Source organism: Balaenoptera ricei, chromosome 8, assembly GCF_028023285.1.
Source record: "Balaenoptera ricei isolate mBalRic1 chromosome 8, mBalRic1.hap2, whole genome shotgun sequence".
NCBI lineage: Eukaryota > Metazoa > Chordata > Mammalia > Artiodactyla > Balaenopteridae > Balaenoptera > Balaenoptera ricei.
The window spans coordinates 104,390,997-104,406,814 of record NC_082646.1 but is presented as its reverse complement, the minus strand read 5'-3'; the positions used below and the strand labels follow the sequence as shown (position 1 = coordinate 104,406,814).

Genomic DNA, 15,818 nt, shown 5'->3' with positions numbered 1-15,818 from the left:
TCCACAGACATTCTTGAGTCTGCTCTTATCTCTCTGGAGGGAGCAGAGCAGCCTCCCCGCCAGGCCAGCCAGGCTGGCCGCATGGCTGAGCCGTGGCGTCAGGCCCCACCCCCACCCCCCGCCCACGGCCAGGAGGGAAAGTTTGGCTCAGGAGACAGGGAGCCTGGGCCAGCCAGGTCCACCCCTCTGCCCAGGCCCAGGGTCCTGGGGGAGGAGGCACAGGGATTTCTGCAGGAAGCAAGGGGGCCCTGGCCCGTGAGTCATCTGGGATGTCCGGCGGGCTCCGGGCACCCCCAAAATAGTGGCCCCCAAGCAAGGACTAGTGTCCCCTTCCTACCTCCCCAGAGCCCCCAGCCCCCATAAGGCCCTTCAAGGCTCTTAAAGGATGAACAGGATCTGGGGAGAACAAGAGCCCCAGGGACTGACGGGGAAACGCCTAGGAACCTCAAATGGCCCAACTACCTGAAGATCAACCACTTCATCTAGTCCAAACCTGATTTCTTGGATTCTGGGGGTGTCCAGAATCCTGGAGTGGGGAGGCCTGAGGCTTGGGGATGCCCTTACCTGGACTGTTCAGCAAGCAGAGTGGACAAAGGCTCCCACCCCCCCGGCAGTCACAGACAGGGAGAAACTAAGTCGAAGAAAGGCCTTCCTTGCTCCCTCATGGGACTCCAAAGGGCTCTGGGCGCTGGGCTTGAAACTTGGACCCTAATTCCCTGCCCTGTGGCCCAACAGCTGCAGCACGGTGTGCCCCGTGGGCCACCCGTGCCTCGCCACGGGCAGGTTCACACTGATGGAAGGTTCTGGATCATTGAGTTTTGGGTTCTGAAGGCACTGAGGTGCAGGATATGGACTTAGGGACTAGGGGGAGGGTGGGGGCAGAGGCTGGGCTATCGAGGTTGGCGGAGAGAGATGCAAAAGCACCCAGAGGGTCTGGCTGGATGTTCCAGTGAGGGTCTGAGAAGCTGGGAGATGTCAGCCTGCACCTCTGCACCCCCCTCCCACACTCTGTCTCACCCCTCCTGAACCCAGAACCTAAGAGGGGACAGCCTCAAGGGGCAGAGACTACTCAGGAAAGGGGAGTGGGTGAGATGTAGGAGCAGACCCTCAAAACCACTGGCCAGGAGCAGGGAGAGGGTAGAAGAAAATATTGTAGGGTGTGTGTAGATCCCAGCCCTGGGGAGGGTCCTATCAGGGTCAAGGTGAGGGGATGAGGTCACTCCTGGGATGAGGGCACAGCCAGAGGAGGCATAGCTCCAGGGACAGGTGTGAGCGAAACAGCCCCGAGGAGCCACACAGAGCTGGCAGGATGCAGTTCCCAGCTTTGGGAGGGTCTCGGAGTGCGGAGGTGGCTAACGGGGGGATGCCAACTTCAAGAAGGTTCCAGAACCAAGGAGAGTATTCCAGGGTGGGAGGTGGGGAAATCCAGCCCACAGAGGAATGCTGGGGAGGGGTTCCCAGCCCTAAGTAGGGGAGAGATAGCTGCTTCAAGGGGAAGTTCAGCCGTGGGGGAGGGAGCAGCCTTGTGGAAGGTGGGTGGGTGACAGTCTTGAAGGGGGTCCCTGTCTCAGGGAAGCACTGGTGGGGAGGCGCTGGGGGTAGGAGTCAGGCTGGGGGTAGGGTGCCAACCTGAAAGGCACACAAGGTGCCTGGGTCTCTAGGCGGGGGTCCCAGTCTCTGGGAGGCATGCTGGGGTGCCAGCCTATGAGGCATGGAAGATCCTAGAAGGCATGCTGGGGGCCCCAGCCTGGATGGGGTCCCAGGGAAGCACAGTAGAGGGTCCCGGCGTCGGGAAGTGCGCTGGGGGTGGGAGGTGTCAGAATTTAGGGGGGACTGCAGGTCCTGGAAGGCATGAAGGAGGACCGAGCAGAGAAGGGGATACAGCTCCAAGGAAGTTGTGTGTTGGGGTACGGGGAGTGGGGAGCCCAACTTCAGCGGAGGTGGGTAGTAACCTCCAGGAGACAGAGGAGGGCCCCAGCCCAGAGGAGGCGTTCTGGGCGGGGGGTGGGGGGTCCCAGCTTGATGAAAGCACAGTCGGGGGTCCCAGTCCCCGGGGAGATCGGCTGCGGGTTCCCAGAGCGAGAGGGTCGCCGCCCCCGCCGGCCCGCGGTCCCTCACCTTCGAAGAAGCGCTGCAGCGCCTCCGTCTCGTCCACCACCTCCATGTCCGGCCTGCCCCGCGTACACTCCACCCCGGCCCCGCTACAGCCCGGCCCGGGGGCGCGGCATCGCCGGCGCGGCCCGCGCGACAGTCCCGGCTAGGCTCCGGCTGCGGTCCCGCCCGGCCCGCCGCCGCGCTCGCCCCCCGCGCGGCACTGGCCCGGCCCCTGCCCGCCCCACGCGCCCCGCCCGCCCGCCGCGCGCAGCGCCCCCTGCCGGCCCGTCCCATCCCCGCGCCGCAGCCCCGCGGCGGGCAGGACGCGCGGGGCTCCTCCAGGGGGCGCTCGGCGCGGGGTCCTAACCAGCTTGGGGGTCGAGGGGCGGCGCAGCCTCTATGCCGGGAGGGCAGGGCCCCCGCAGTCCTCGGCCGCCCCTTGGGCAGGGGAAGATAGCTGGCTTCTGAATCTTAGATTTTCAGAACCAAACCTCAGAGACATCCCCCGTTTCCTCTCCTTTATCCACCCCCCTCTCAGCAATAATAATAATAACCTGCATTTCTCGAATATTTGTTATGTGCCAGGCCCACAGTGAGCGCTCTACAGGGGTTATCTCACGTTGTCCTCTCAGGTACCCTACAAAGGAGAAACTATTATGTGCATTTTACAGATGAGGAAACTGAGGCTCAGTGAAGTTCAATACCGTCTGAGGAAGTCTGTCCTGTGTAACCTTCTGTGACGATGGAAATGCTGTCTGCGTTGTCCAGCATGGTCAACGCCGGCCGCCGGCCACATGTGGCTACTGAGTACTTGAAATGTGGCTGTTGAGACTGAGAAACTGACTTCCCAATTTTAGTTAATTTTAATTAGTTCAAATTTAAATAGCTATGTGTGGCTGCAGTATTGAACAGTGCAGGTCGAAGGGTTTCCAAGTAATTAGCATCAAAGGCAGCATCAGTGCCAGATCCTGGCTGACCTGGGAAACTTCCCCTTCAATCATCCAGGAGGGTCCTGAGTGAATCCACCAGCCTTGTCCCTCTGCCTCCACCCCTGTGAGCGCCCCCTCATCTCTTTTCTGCCCAACTGCACAGCCTCTCTCCCCACCCAATCTCCTCTACCATCCTCCCAAATTACTCTTTTCAAAATGTAAATCAGATCATTTCGCTTCTTTGCTAAAACCTGTGGTTTCCCTTTGCACTCAAAACAATATCTAGGTCCATCCATGTTGCTGCAAATGGCATTATATATGTATAACTGATTCACTTTGCTGTACAGCAGAAACTAACACAACATTGTAAACCAACTATACTTCAATAAACATTTAAAACACAATATCTAAACTCCCGCCCTGGTTTCCAAGGCCTTGTATGACCCGCCCCTGCCTGTACCACTGACCTCAGCTCCTATATTTTTCTCTCCATTGCTCACTAAGTCACAGCCACCAAAAGGCCTCCTTGCCATCACTCACATATGCCAGACCCATACCTGCCGCGGGGTCTTGATTTTTTTTTTTTTTTTTTGGCCACACAGCATGCAGGATCTTATTTCCCTGACCAGGGATTGAACCCGTGCCCCCTACAGTGGAAGCACACAGTCCTAATCACTGGACCACCAGGGACTTCCCTGCCGCAGGCCTTGGAACATGCTGTTCCGTCTGTCTGCAATGTTGATCCCACAGGCCTGGTTCCTTTGTAGTAGTCAGGTCTCAGTTCACTCATCACCTCACTGACCATCCTATTGAAAGGAATTCCCCCTACCTAGGCCTTTCTTTCTCCCCACATAAAAGAGTTGTATCTACTCTTTGTTATTATCCTTCTCCTCGCTCAAGAATGGAAGCTCTATGAGGGTAAGGGATTTTTCTGGCTTGGTGATTGCTCTAGCTTCAGCACCAAGAACACTACCTGGCACACAGTAGGTGCTCAATAAATATGCGATGAATGAATGGATGGTGGCAGCTTCACACTGCAGAATCCTAGACCTCTGAAACCTTGGAAGCAGAGAATTATGGAATCCCGGACCCAGCAAATCATCTCGCTACAGAGTGGCTCAGCTCACAGCCTCCCTGGGTCCTCAGACACAGCAGGTTAGAGCTGGAAAAACCCATCCCACCTCAGAACTGTTTGACAGAAGACAAAACTGAAACTGAGGCCCTTGGGGGGGTGGGAGGACTCACTGGCAGATCAAGATGCCAGCCTAGCCAGCCCAGAGCTCTCAACTCTGCCCACCAGTGGCCCCCCAGAGGAGAGTGGGGTACGAGTTGGGCTGCCTGGTCGGGGTGGGGGTGAGAGCCTGCAAAGCGGCTTCCTCCCAGGCCACCCTCCCCCTCCCCAGCGGCCAGCCACGGGGGAGGGACAGCCAGGGCCTGAGCCCCAGATGTGGCCCAGTCAGCAGGCCTGCGGTGGCCCGCCGAGGAGGGTCAATGCCACGACAGTTCTGGGGCTGGGGGAGGGGGCACCCAGGCCGGCGGGCACCTCACAATGAGGTTTTGTCCCCCAGGGGCCGCTCTCCGAGCTGTTGCTCTTAGATATATAGAATGGGATTTTGCTGGAGGCCCCAGCTGTGTGTGCTGACCAGTTCTCCCCCCGCAGGGGCCGGGCCGAGCGGGGGGAGAGGGCCACACTGAGACGCCTATTCTTTTCCAGCTGATACACCCCAGAGGTTTTTCTCCCTCTGCAGCCTCCCTTAAGACAATTGTTATTCTCTGCTCTGCCCCCTCCCACACCCGGGTCAGGCCTGCCTGTGGACACAGTAGACACCGCCTACGCCGTGTGATATTTAAAAATGAATTTATTTTAGCAGTTGCCCAGTTAAATTCATAAAAACATGAATTTATTTTAGCAGTTACTGGCTGGAAAACCGGCTTCTTTATAAGCCTCCCCCACCAGCAGGTCTTTCTGCCACATCTTACAGGGTACCAAAAAGTCCAGCATTAGAGGGCCATCCCAATGAGCTATGCGTTGCCCTTGCCATGGGTGGGTGGGCTATGCATATTTTGTTCCCAACACCCAACTCCGCAGGCTGCATTACTATGTCTCTGGGTCAGCCTTGAAGTTGCGCGGGGTGGGATGCAGCCTCCTGTTAATCCCGTGGGAGCTGGCCTTGCTCAGAGGTTCTAGCCCTGCCGTCTCCCCTGACTCCACTGAGCCACTGAGCAAAGGAGCAACGGTCCCCAGGGATCTTCATCTCTGGGCTGGGGGAGAAGGGTGACTGAAAGGTCCCAGACTCCAGGGCTCAGCTAAGAGTCAAGGCTGCCACCCCCAAATCCATAATGAAGGAGGTGGAGACTGGCGAGGGAGCCCCAGGGAGCCTTGCACAATCAGGACCTTGAGGGGCCCATCCATGGAGAGGGGTCCCCATTGGTACCCCCTCCCCACCAAGCCACATGAGTGAGGGACCGAGATTTCAGTCCTGGCCCGGCAGACACGGCTGTCCCTGTGGGCTGCCTCCGCCATTCTCCAAACCCTGTCCTCTCGTCCTTGGAGGCCTCATCTCTAAATCAGCCCATTATTCCCACCTCACGGTGTAGGTAAAGCACCAGGGAAGTGATTGATAAATGGTGTTTTCTCTGATTCCAGGTCAGTTTCCAGTGCCCAGTGCTGGCCTTTGAGTGCCAGTAGGGCCAGGAGGAGCCGGCAGCTCAGCAGGCAGCCCTGGGGAAAGGGGGGCAGGGACTTGAGAGTTAATGAGTAACGGGCTGGAGGCCAGCCCAGGAGAGGGTGGGGTTCTGTGGACAGAACCCTCCCTACCGCAGGACTCCAGGCTTCCCGTGGGCCCACGCAGCCCTGGCATCTGCCCATTTTGCAGAGGAAGAGAGGAGGGCCCAAAGGGTGGTGGGTGTGAACCCAGGGAGTCAGTGAGGCTGGGGACCCTGCAGGGTAACCTCTCTCCCACCTCTCTCCCAGCGGAGACGGAAGGGGACATCCGAGGGTCTGGGAGGCAAAGTGCTGCTCCAGCCCTTCCCGGAATTGCTCCTCACGAGGGGCCCTCCCCATTCCTCGCTCTGGCTGTGTGACCTTAGGCAAGTCACAGAACCTCTCTGGTCCTCAGCTTCTTCTGCCTCTGCTCCACTAATTAGATAGGATAATATGCAGACCAAATGAGACTACAGGGTGTGAAGAACCTCTGAAAACCATGAGGAGAGGGTGGAGGCCGGAGTCCTGGCCTGGAGGCCTGGATTCTGGTCCTAGATCTGTCCCCAGGCTTGAGTGACCTTGAGCAAGTTTCCACCCTTATGTAGCCTCCATTTCTTCCGTTCAAAGAGGCCTGGGTGAAGACAGAACGGTTCTATCATCCTCTCCAACTCCCCACTCTGGACTCAGGGCTGGGAGGGTGGGCGGTGTGGGGAGGGGAAGGTCAAGGTCCGGTCACAGCTTGGCTGGGTCAGTGCCTGGGCCGCACGCTGCAGGTCCCGTTGGGACTGGCTGGAGGAACAGCGCCATCTGCTGCGTGGAGGGGGCAGGCCTGGGCACGGGGCTGGCTGGAGGCCCAGCTGCCTGCCCACCGTGGCCTTGCAGCCACTCCCCTGGCCTCACTGTCCCTGGGGTGCCCTGGGCCTGGCCGGGTCTTTTGCACCCTCCTAGAGAAGCCCTCAGCAAAGACTTCCAGTGGGCCCTGCATTCCAGTGCTACCCAGCCAGGGAGTTTTAGTGCCCTCACCCCACCCTGGCTCTCAGCATTGGGGGGAAGGGGCGGGCACTGTCAGACCTGCCTGGTACCCCATCACTACCTCTGTGGTCTTGGGCAGTTTACTTACCCTCTCGGAGCCCCAGACCCCTCAGGGAGAAGGGGCTAAGAAGCCCCATCTTTCAAGGCCCTAATGAGGTCAGACGGAGCCCCTGGCATGTACCCCACGAAGGTAGGGCTCAACAAGGAGCTGCCCCCATTCAAATGGGGCTCTGAGGGTCTTCCGGTCTCTCACTGCGACTCAAAGTGTGGTCCTGGACCAGGGCATCGACAGCGGTGACAGCCAACCTCAGAGGCCCCTCCCACCACTCTGCCACTCAGACCCAGCCTCCACCCCACCTGCGGGGAAGAGAGGTCACTCAAGGCTGCCAGTGTGCTTCTACATCCAGTTTATACACAGCTCTATACAATATACAGAAAACTTTATATACAGATATATTTATAGAATAAGCTATATTAATTTGTCTCTCCTTTTTACAGCAATATTAGTTTGGATCTTTCATACATTAAGTACAAAAAAAGTCATGGGAGAATGGCACGTACAGTGCATGAGTGTCTGCGGGGCCCAGCTGCTCACTACTGATTGCATATGGAGGTCGCCCGGGCCCCTGGGAGGACAGGCCAGCGTACGGCCAGGAAACCTTGTGCTGCAGGTCTGGGGGACAGAATGGGGGTCGGTCTGAGCTGAGCCGGGCTGAGGGGGGTGGCTCAGACCCCCCAAGTGTGGTGTGCAGAGGAAGGGAGAGACACACAGCAGGCCCATCCTGCAGGGGAGAGTGGGGGAGGGGGCGGGTGAGATGTGGGCTGACCCTGGAGCGTCCAGGGCTGAGTCCGAGCCTGCCCCAGCCCCAAGCCTGTAACCCTGTGCGGCTGCAGCCTTGGGGGTGGGGGGGTCTGTCCCTGATGGCTCAGTCCTGGGCATGGGTGGGCACCACGCCCCCTCAGAGATCCCAGGCCCACCCTGGTGGAGGAGGAACTAAAAGGCCAGACCCCAAGTCTCCCTGCTACGGGCTGGGGTGCTTGTTGGAACTTTACTCTGATTTATGATTTGTCTTTTTTTTTGTTTTTCTTTAAACTGTAAGAGCCACTGATTCCGTCTTGCTTCTGTGCGGGAAAGGGGGTGGGCCCAGCAGGGGCAGAAGCCTGATGGGGCTGATGAGGTTTGGGAGTCGCAGAGGGTGAGGGGGGCCCAGCTCCCAGGTCTCTGTCCCCATGTGTCAGGGTGGGCAGGGGTCCCAGGTACCAGTGATCATGAGACGGGGGTCTTGGTCAAGGGAGCCTAGCCAACCCAGGGAGGCCATGGGCAGGCCCAGAGTCGGGGGACCTTGCCTCCAAGGAAATGAAGGCACAAGCGGGCGGTCAACGCCTCGGCACACACCAGTTTTCAAAACCAGGGGTCAGAGCAGCCGGCGAGATGAGGGGGACGGGCCGTGTCCGAAGCCGAGCTCGTCCCGCGGCCCCCGCCGCATGGTGCCCATCATGTTTGCTGCCTGTTTTCTTGGCAGGCTGGGAGGGGCAGCAGGCAGGCAGGGCGGGCAGGGCGGGGAGGGCGCCCCAGCAGCCCCTTCCTCGGCACACACTCATGCACATGCGCACACACGCCCCGTGCCGGCATGCGCCCCCTCGCCGCTCTGCCTCTGGGGACAGGCAGGGGCTCCACTTCCCCGCTGCTTCTCCAACCCAGCAGGGAAGGAACCCTCCCAAGTGGGGGCTGTGGAGGCCTCAGGCTAAACTGGGATGGCCCCAGGGCCCCTGGCCCTCCTGGGTCTCTAGCCGGGTCCCACAATACCCCATGCTTGGCTCCACTTAGGGCCAACAGGACATTGGGGGTGGGAGGGAAGAGAGGCCCGCTCCCAGGAGAGAGCCCAGGCCAGCGGGGAGGGGCAGCTGTGCAGAGTGGAGGCGTGTTTGGTTGCAGAGCCCAGGACCTGGGGTGCCCAGGCCTGGGGGGAGGTGATTAAAAGGGGGTTTGGTGGGGTCCTCCTTCCTTCCAGGGCACTGACTCTGCAGGCAGGGGTGGTCACACCTGTGCCCTCCACCCTTTGAGTGGCCAGGATCCCCGGGGGTAGAAGGCAGGCCAGGAAGTAATGGGGCAGGCCCGGGTACCCAGGACCCATCGACAGAGGGATCAGCATGAGGGATATCAAGCAGAGAAGGGGCGGTCCTGACCCCACCCTCCTGTAGGCCCCTCCAGGCCCCATGGCTGCCTTGGGCCCTGAGGAGGCTGGCACCTGCCTGCCCAGAAGGGGGCTACTAAACACGTGATTGCAGCGGGGGTCAGGGGGCTTGCAAGCCCAGGACACATCCTGAGCCCAGCCCAGCAGCTTCTGTAAACATACACAGCACTGCGGGCCACCTTGGTGGGGGGGGGGGGGGGGTCACCCCAGGGGGCTGGCCAGCAGGCACCAGATCTGGGGGTGGCCAGGGCAGATGCCAGCCTGGACCACAGATGAGAATACGTGGGGAGGGGGCCGCTCTCCACGTCCACCCTGGGAGAGCAGCCAGAGGGCAGTGACGGGGCGTCAGCATACTCATGGCCTGTCCCGGAATAGGAGGTGCCAGGATGCCCCCCGTGGGGGGCACTCAGGCTGAGAGGGCGGAGTGTTGCCCTGTCCACCCGGCAGGCTGCCCCAGGCTTCTCCCTGCTGCACGCCCCTCCCTGTCATTCCCTATCTGGGGGGCCCAGATCCCAGCTGCCTTGGCTCTGGGGGTTCCAAAGCTGAGGTAGGGATGCGGGCCCCCAGCTCAGCAGCAATGCCCAATGCCTGAGGCTGAACTGGCCCGGCGGGGGCCTCTCCGCAAAGCTGCCCGGCCTGGGGGGGGGCAGCCACCAGGAGCCTGAGGAGCCACCCGCTCTGGCCCGGGCCTCAGCTGGCAGCAACTCCCGGCGTGCTAGCGTGCCGAGATGACCAGGTCATCCTGCTTGGCGGGGCTGGCCCCATGGCCGGTGGGGGTGGAAGTCCGGATCTTGTCCACTGCCAGGCACTCCTGGCTGCTGAGGCCCGTGGGTGTCAGGTCCATGAGCTCGCCCGAGGAGCTGAGTGGGAAGGAGGGCGACAGCGAGACGCCCGACGAAGGGTCGGCCGAGCCAGCGAAGAGCCTTGGGGGCTTGGGCACCAGGTTGGGCTCGAACTGGGCGCGGAGCAGGATCTCTTGCTGGCTGGGGGACTTTGGGCCCTCGGCGTAGTCGCTGGTGGGGCTCTCGGGCACCACCATGCAGTAGAGGTCCTGGAAGGAGCTGCTCTTGCTGTCCAGGTTGAAGAGGCTGTCGATGAACTCGGCGAACTCCAGCACCTGAGGGCTGGGCGAGTCCCCCAGGCGCCCATCATGCAGCGCCAGCTCTCCGCTGCGGGGGGCTGCCCCGCCGCCACCCCCTTCTTCCAGCTCGTCGTGGGCGGCTGCGCTGGGGGGCCGCTCGGGGGTGACGCCCCCGCTGCCCAGGGTGGCCTCCAGGGGCTGCGTGTCCTGCGAGTGCTTGGACAGGCTGTCGGCCGCCAGCAGCTCGGTGCGCGAGCTCAGGGACGGGTTCTCCTCGGGGATGGCGGGGTCGATGTAGAAGAGGTGGCCCTCGTCGCGCTCCAGCACGGCGTGGAGGCTGGGCGAGCCGCGGATGCTGCGGAAGCCGGAGGAGCGGCGCGAGTCGAAGCTGTACAGCGACTCCGTGTCCGAGAGGCTCTCCACGGTGGCCAGCGGCGCCCGCCGCGCCTGCAGCTCGGCTGCCAGCCGCTCCTGGGTGGACAGCAGCAGCAGCTCCACCGGGTCCTGGCGGGCTGCCGCGGCCACGGGGGACAGCAGCTGCCCCTCCGAGAAGCCCTCCAGGCTCATCTCAGACTGGGACTTGCTCCTGAGGGGGCAGGGAGGGGTGAGACTCAGAGGGGCGGCGGCCCACCCCTAGCTCCCCGGCGGGAGGGAACTTGGGGAGGGGGAGGAGGGGAAAGTGGCTGAACAGTCTGGGGACAGGGAACCCTCATTTTAGAAAACCAGCTCACGAGACCCCAAGAAAGAAGACAAGAGAGTTGATGCAGGGCTGAGCTGGGGAGAGGGGGCCGGGGGTCTGCACTGGTGCCCATCACTGCACCTACGTCGCTGTACCCACCTGGAGACTGAGGCCCAGAGAGACTCGCTGCCCCAGGTCACTGGAGGCAGAGGTGGAAGGGTAGAGAGGAAAGGAGGGAAGGTAGGGAGGGAGCGAGCATGGCCCAGAGCCGCCCCCGCTGGGTCCGACCCCACCCTCCGGGCCAGCATCCCTCTGTGCCCCTTCCTGAGCTCCTATCACTTCCTTCCTCACCCTGGGGTTCCTCCCACCTCTCCCATGGGGTGTAGCCCTCTGCTGGATGGGGCCCTGGAGCCCCTTGTCTCCGCACACCGGCCTGCAGGGAGTGAGTGAAGGGCCAGGGTGGGGGACGTAGGAGTCACTGCAGCTGCGAACGGACGCTGGCTCCCCCATCTGGTCGTGCAGCCGCTATGGGAAATGCTTGTAAGATAGGGAGAGAAGCCCAGGTGTCCCCACCAAGGGCCAGGAAGCCGCCACCACCCTCTTTAGCAGCCTCTGGGCCAGATCTGTAACCTGGACCCAGGACCTGGGCGGGAAGGGTCCCAGAGAGGCAGGAGGATCCCCACCCACCCCAGGAGCCACGGCCTCAGAGCCCAACCCCTAAAAGAGTGCATGCGAATGTGGGGTGTGTTTGCGTCTGGAAGCGTGTACACACTGTGTTTCTGCGTGCAGCATGCATATTAGGCGTCTGTATGTCAGTTGGCCCGTGTATCTGAGAGGCTGGGTCTGGGTACAGGTGCATTCATCATTTACACACATGGCTGCCCGCGCAAGCGTGTCCTTGTGTACAAGCGTCTTGGCCTCCGTCTTGGTGTGTGTCCTATACGTGAGTCTGTCTGTATGGGGCTCTGTGCACTTAGAGGTACTATTTGTGAACACATGTATATACACGTGTAAGCTTTAATATGTGTGTGCGTGTAAGCGCACGGGTGTCCATCTGTTTGGGTCTAAACAGCTATGAGTGAATCTGTGTGTTTGCGGTCAGGGGTCTGTGCATTCCTAGATGCCTACTAGCCCACATGGGCTTCAGTGGTGGCAGGCTGGGGGACAGTGGGGGCAGAGCAGGAGAGACCTCGAGCAGCGGAGGCAAGTTCAATCCCTCCCGTGCACGTGTACAGAGCGGCGTGAACATACGAGGGCCCGGCACGTACACAGAATGCACACGTGCACAAACATTTGCACGCTGAAAGCACGCGCGTGGCCGCTGCACACACCCTCTGGGGCGGGGCTGCGGGGCGACGGCGCTCACCTGACACTGCTGTTTCGGTGGTCTGCGGCGGGCAGCTCCAGGGCCAGGCCGGCGGGCACGGGTGGTCCCGTGGGCAGCGGCTGCTGCTGGAAGATGAGCTCGGGAGTCAGGTCCACCTCCGTGGGGCTCACCATGACCTTCGCAGCAGAGAGCAGGGCCGTCTTGCCCTTGTTGTAGTTCTCCAGCACCTGGGGACAGGACAGGGAAGCTGGTGGCGGCGGAGGGGTGACAATCACGTGTGGAGGCGGGGCGGCAGGCCAGGCCTCTCAGGCCCAGCAGAGCTTCATGGGGTCAGCCGGGCTGCTCTCCTCCCGCAACAGGGCCCAGCTCCTCCGGGAAGGTCGGGGCCGGGCCCCGTGATCGTGCCTCACCCGCCCCACAGATGGGACAGGTTGGACTTTTCCTACCCTGTGGTCGGCCCTTCCATGGCCGGGCAATGGCCAAGGCTGCCCCTGCTTGGCCATGTGTCCGCCAAGTGCCAGGTGGCCTTCGGGGTTTGAGCTCAGCCTGCCTCAGGGACAGGTTCCTGGGCGTCTCCTAGCACCTACCCACCACGGGACCACACGGTGGTGTGGACAGAGGCGGGTGTGGAGCCCAGGACACGAGTGGGCTCCCTGGCCCACTGAATGTCCAGGGAGCGGACACTTCTCTGAGCGTCGCACCCTTGTGTGTAACATGGGGACGGAGACCCGGCCGGCCAGGCGCCGTGGGGCTCACCTTGTTGAGCCCCTCCATGACCACGTAGGGGAGGTGCTCGTGCAGCATGGCCGGCGAGATGATCACCTCGTTGAAGGCCTTGTTGTCGCCCCAGATGGCGAAGTACGTGGGCTCCTCTTGCTCGCAGCAGCTGAGGGGCACAGGGGCCAGAGGGAAGCGGGTGGGAGGGGGGCAGCCTGGCCTTGGCCCCCAGGCCCCTGGCCCTGCTCTCTGCCCTGGCTTGGTGGGGGTGGGGTGGCTTTGGAGACGCCCTGCCCGGCTGGACCAGCAAGGCTGTGTCCCTGGGCTCCTTGCTTCTGCCTCACCTCAGCCCTCGCCACTATCCCCTCCCCAGCCAGGAACATTTATGCCAAATGGAGCCAGAAAGCCTGACCTTGAGCCTCAGCCCCAATCCCTACATAGCCTTTCACCTGCTTGTGGCCTGGGCCATACCTGCTCCACCCCAGGGAGGGTCCTGGCTCACAAGCCGTTTGTCGAGGAGGCAGCCCAACCCTCTGAGAGAGCGGGAAGGGGTCGGGGGGTGAGGTGGGAGAGGTCGCTGTACCCGCCCTCTCCTGTTCTCTCTCCTGCCCCCACCAGCTAGCTGTCTGCCAACTCATCCCAGCCGCGATGCCAAGTGACAACTGAGGCGTGAGCTTGGCCAGGGCTTTAGGGTGACCCTCCAGGGCGTCCGCTTTTAAATGGATGCGAGTGGGGACAGCTGTCCTGGGGGACACCAGGGAAGGGTGACACTGGGGACGAAGACCGGGACCGTCAAGAGAGGAGCCTGGAGTCCTGCTCTGGATCGGCCTGTCGTTGCACTTCCAGGGCCCGAGGCTGGGGCAACCCTGCTGTGGGCGCCCTGGGCCACCGTCACCAGCCTCTGCACCTACGCCCCGAGGGTGACAGAATGAAGGCTGGCCCCATCCTCCACTCCCCTGCCCTGGCTGCCGCCACCTCCCAGCTGACCGGGGCGCGGGCAGCACCTACCAGCACTGCTCCGCTGGGTGGTTGTGGACCACGTGGATGATGCGGCCGGGGGGGTAGAGAGGGGTGCTGGCTGACAGGGCGATGGTCAGGTCACTGGGGTGGGTCCAGAGCCGCGTGCTGGCCAGGGTGGTCACCTCCACCTCCTCGGGCAGCTCCGACTTGGGGATGCATTTTGTGGCCCCTACAATGATTCGCCACTGTGGGGACAGGGAGAAGAGGGGGATGGAGCTGAGGGGCGCTGCCCGGGTGGGCAGGGGGTGCTCAGGAGAGCTCATAGGTGATGGTGGGGAGCTGGGATGGCCATGGGGCAGAGGGAAGGGCAGCGCCCAGTGAAGAGGCGGGGGCTGAGGTGTCCAGCGGCCACGATGGCCAAAAAGGTGCCAAGGACAGATGACATGGAATGGCTGAATTTCAGGGCTGCAACACCAGTCAACCCCTTATCTAGCGGAGGGGAAACAGGCCCAGCGAAGGGAGGGGACTTGCTCTAGGTCGTCTCATAAGTCAGAGGCAGAACAGACCCCGAAGCTCAGTCCAGCTGCACCCACCAGGCCTGGCCACGTCGGGGTCGGCGCCCCGCCACCTGCCTCCTGGGCCTGACAAGCACCTGGGACTGGGTCTGAGAGGGGCAGTTCCATGTCCTTAGGCTCCTCCTAAGCCTTCGTTGCCTGCTCATCCTGGCACCTGGTGCCCTGCCTGCCACACGGTCACGGGCACCAAGGCTGGGAACAGTCCCAACTGAGCTGAGAGGGTGAATGGGGTGAGGGCGGGCCTGGGGGCACAGAGGCCCTGCTGGGCCTGGCCGGCCACCCCCTGCCCGCCTCAGGGCGCCTGGCTGCAGCATGCCCCCCCCCAGCCTGGAACGCCGAAGGCCATGCTACAGGAAGAGCCCCCAGTGTCCTCTGCAGGCCTGAAGAGGGGTTAGGGAGGGCTGGTCCTCTCCTCTCAGCCACAGGGAAAACCAGAACAAACTGCCCCCAGACCCCCTCCCCAGGCGACCTCCAGCCTCCCTGAGCCTGGGGAGCGCAGTGGGCTTTGGAGGAGGCCTTCCTGCCACGCTCGGAGCACTGACCTCGGGACTGCTTTGTCCCGACTGCAGGCAGCTCTGTGCCACAGGAGTCAGGACTCAGGAGCCCTCGGTTCCAGTCCTGACTGCGTTACGACTTGCTGTGTGAGCAAAAGCAAGTCCCTTGCCCACCCTGGGCCTCCGTTTCCCCATCTGCACAAGGACAGGTAGGGGGCGGATGGGGTGAGCTCGGAGATGCTGAGGGCCTGATGGCCTGAGGTCCCCAAGACATCCACCATACCCCAGCCTGGCCTCACGTGGCGGGGGGCCGAGGGACAGGTGGGGCAGAAGACAAACGGGGAGCCCAGAGCCCAGGGTGCCCCGGCGGCAGGGAGGGGAGTGAGCTCACCTTGGGCTTGGTGCTTCGCTGCAGGACATCCAGGAGCTGTCTGCGGAAGCCTTCCAGCTGGGAGAGGCCGATCCTGGAGAAGGAAGCAAGTCGGGGCGTCAGCCTGAGCTGGCCCGGGACGGGGAGACGGGCGGGGTGAGGGGCAGCAGGGCTCCCGGGAACACGAAGACCAGGCCATCAGGGTCACGGGGTGGGTGAAGAGCCTGCAGCTGGGCAGGGCCCAGCCAGGAAGGGGAGGCCAGGCAGGGCGGGCCCACCTTGCCCTCTCACCCTGGACACCTGAGTAGGGGGGATTCTGGGGTCCCTCGAGGAGGTGGGAATTTGAGTGAGAGAGACGGGGCACCTGGGTGAGGCCCCGAGGTGGGAGAACAGCCCAGGCCAGGCAGGTGGAGAGAGGGAGCGACTTGCCTGGGGACAAGGTCTTTGCCCAGGACCACAGCTGTCACAAACTCCTTGGAATACTCCATGGCGTCCTCGCTGCAAGGGAAGCCGAGGGGGTGCTAAGGCAGGGGAGGGGCGTGGTGTTCCCGAGGGGGCTCTGCTCCAGCACTCCAAGACCCTCTGGGGAGCGGGGCTGCCTGCTCCCTGCCCGCCTATCCAGTCAGCAAGGCTTTGCTGGGACTAGATCTCAGGGTCCACC

General features: G+C 62.3%; 2 protein-coding genes across 11 annotated transcripts in view; both read right to left on the bottom strand.

Moving 5' to 3' along the window:
- MYRF (myelin regulatory factor) overlaps positions 1 to 2,252 on the bottom strand; it is a 33,337-nt gene extending 31,085 nt beyond the window's left edge. For all 9 annotated transcript variants that reach the window (XM_059931736.1, XM_059931737.1, XM_059931741.1 and 6 more), the window contains exon 1: positions 2,119 to 2,252. In XM_059931736.1, coding sequence (XP_059787719.1) covers positions 2,119 to 2,164 — 46 coding nt within the window. In that variant the 5' untranslated portion in view covers positions 2,165 to 2,252. The remainder of the gene's footprint in view (positions 1 to 2,118) is intronic.
- A 4,897-nt stretch (positions 2,253 to 7,149) lies between these two features.
- The window catches only part of DAGLA (diacylglycerol lipase alpha), a 62,368-nt gene continuing 53,699 nt past the window's right edge, over positions 7,150 to 15,818 (bottom strand). For both annotated transcript variants that reach the window (XM_059931728.1, XM_059931729.1), the window contains exons 15-20: positions 15,587 to 15,655; positions 15,179 to 15,251; positions 13,767 to 13,963; positions 12,798 to 12,927; positions 12,081 to 12,268; positions 7,150 to 10,621 (exon numbers count right to left, since the gene is read on the bottom strand). In XM_059931728.1, the coding sequence (XP_059787711.1) occupies positions 9,670 to 10,621; positions 12,081 to 12,268; positions 12,798 to 12,927; positions 13,767 to 13,963; positions 15,179 to 15,251; positions 15,587 to 15,655 (1,609 nt within the window). In that variant the 3' untranslated portion in view covers positions 7,150 to 9,669. The remainder of the gene's footprint in view (positions 10,622 to 12,080; positions 12,269 to 12,797; positions 12,928 to 13,766; positions 13,964 to 15,178; positions 15,252 to 15,586; positions 15,656 to 15,818) is intronic.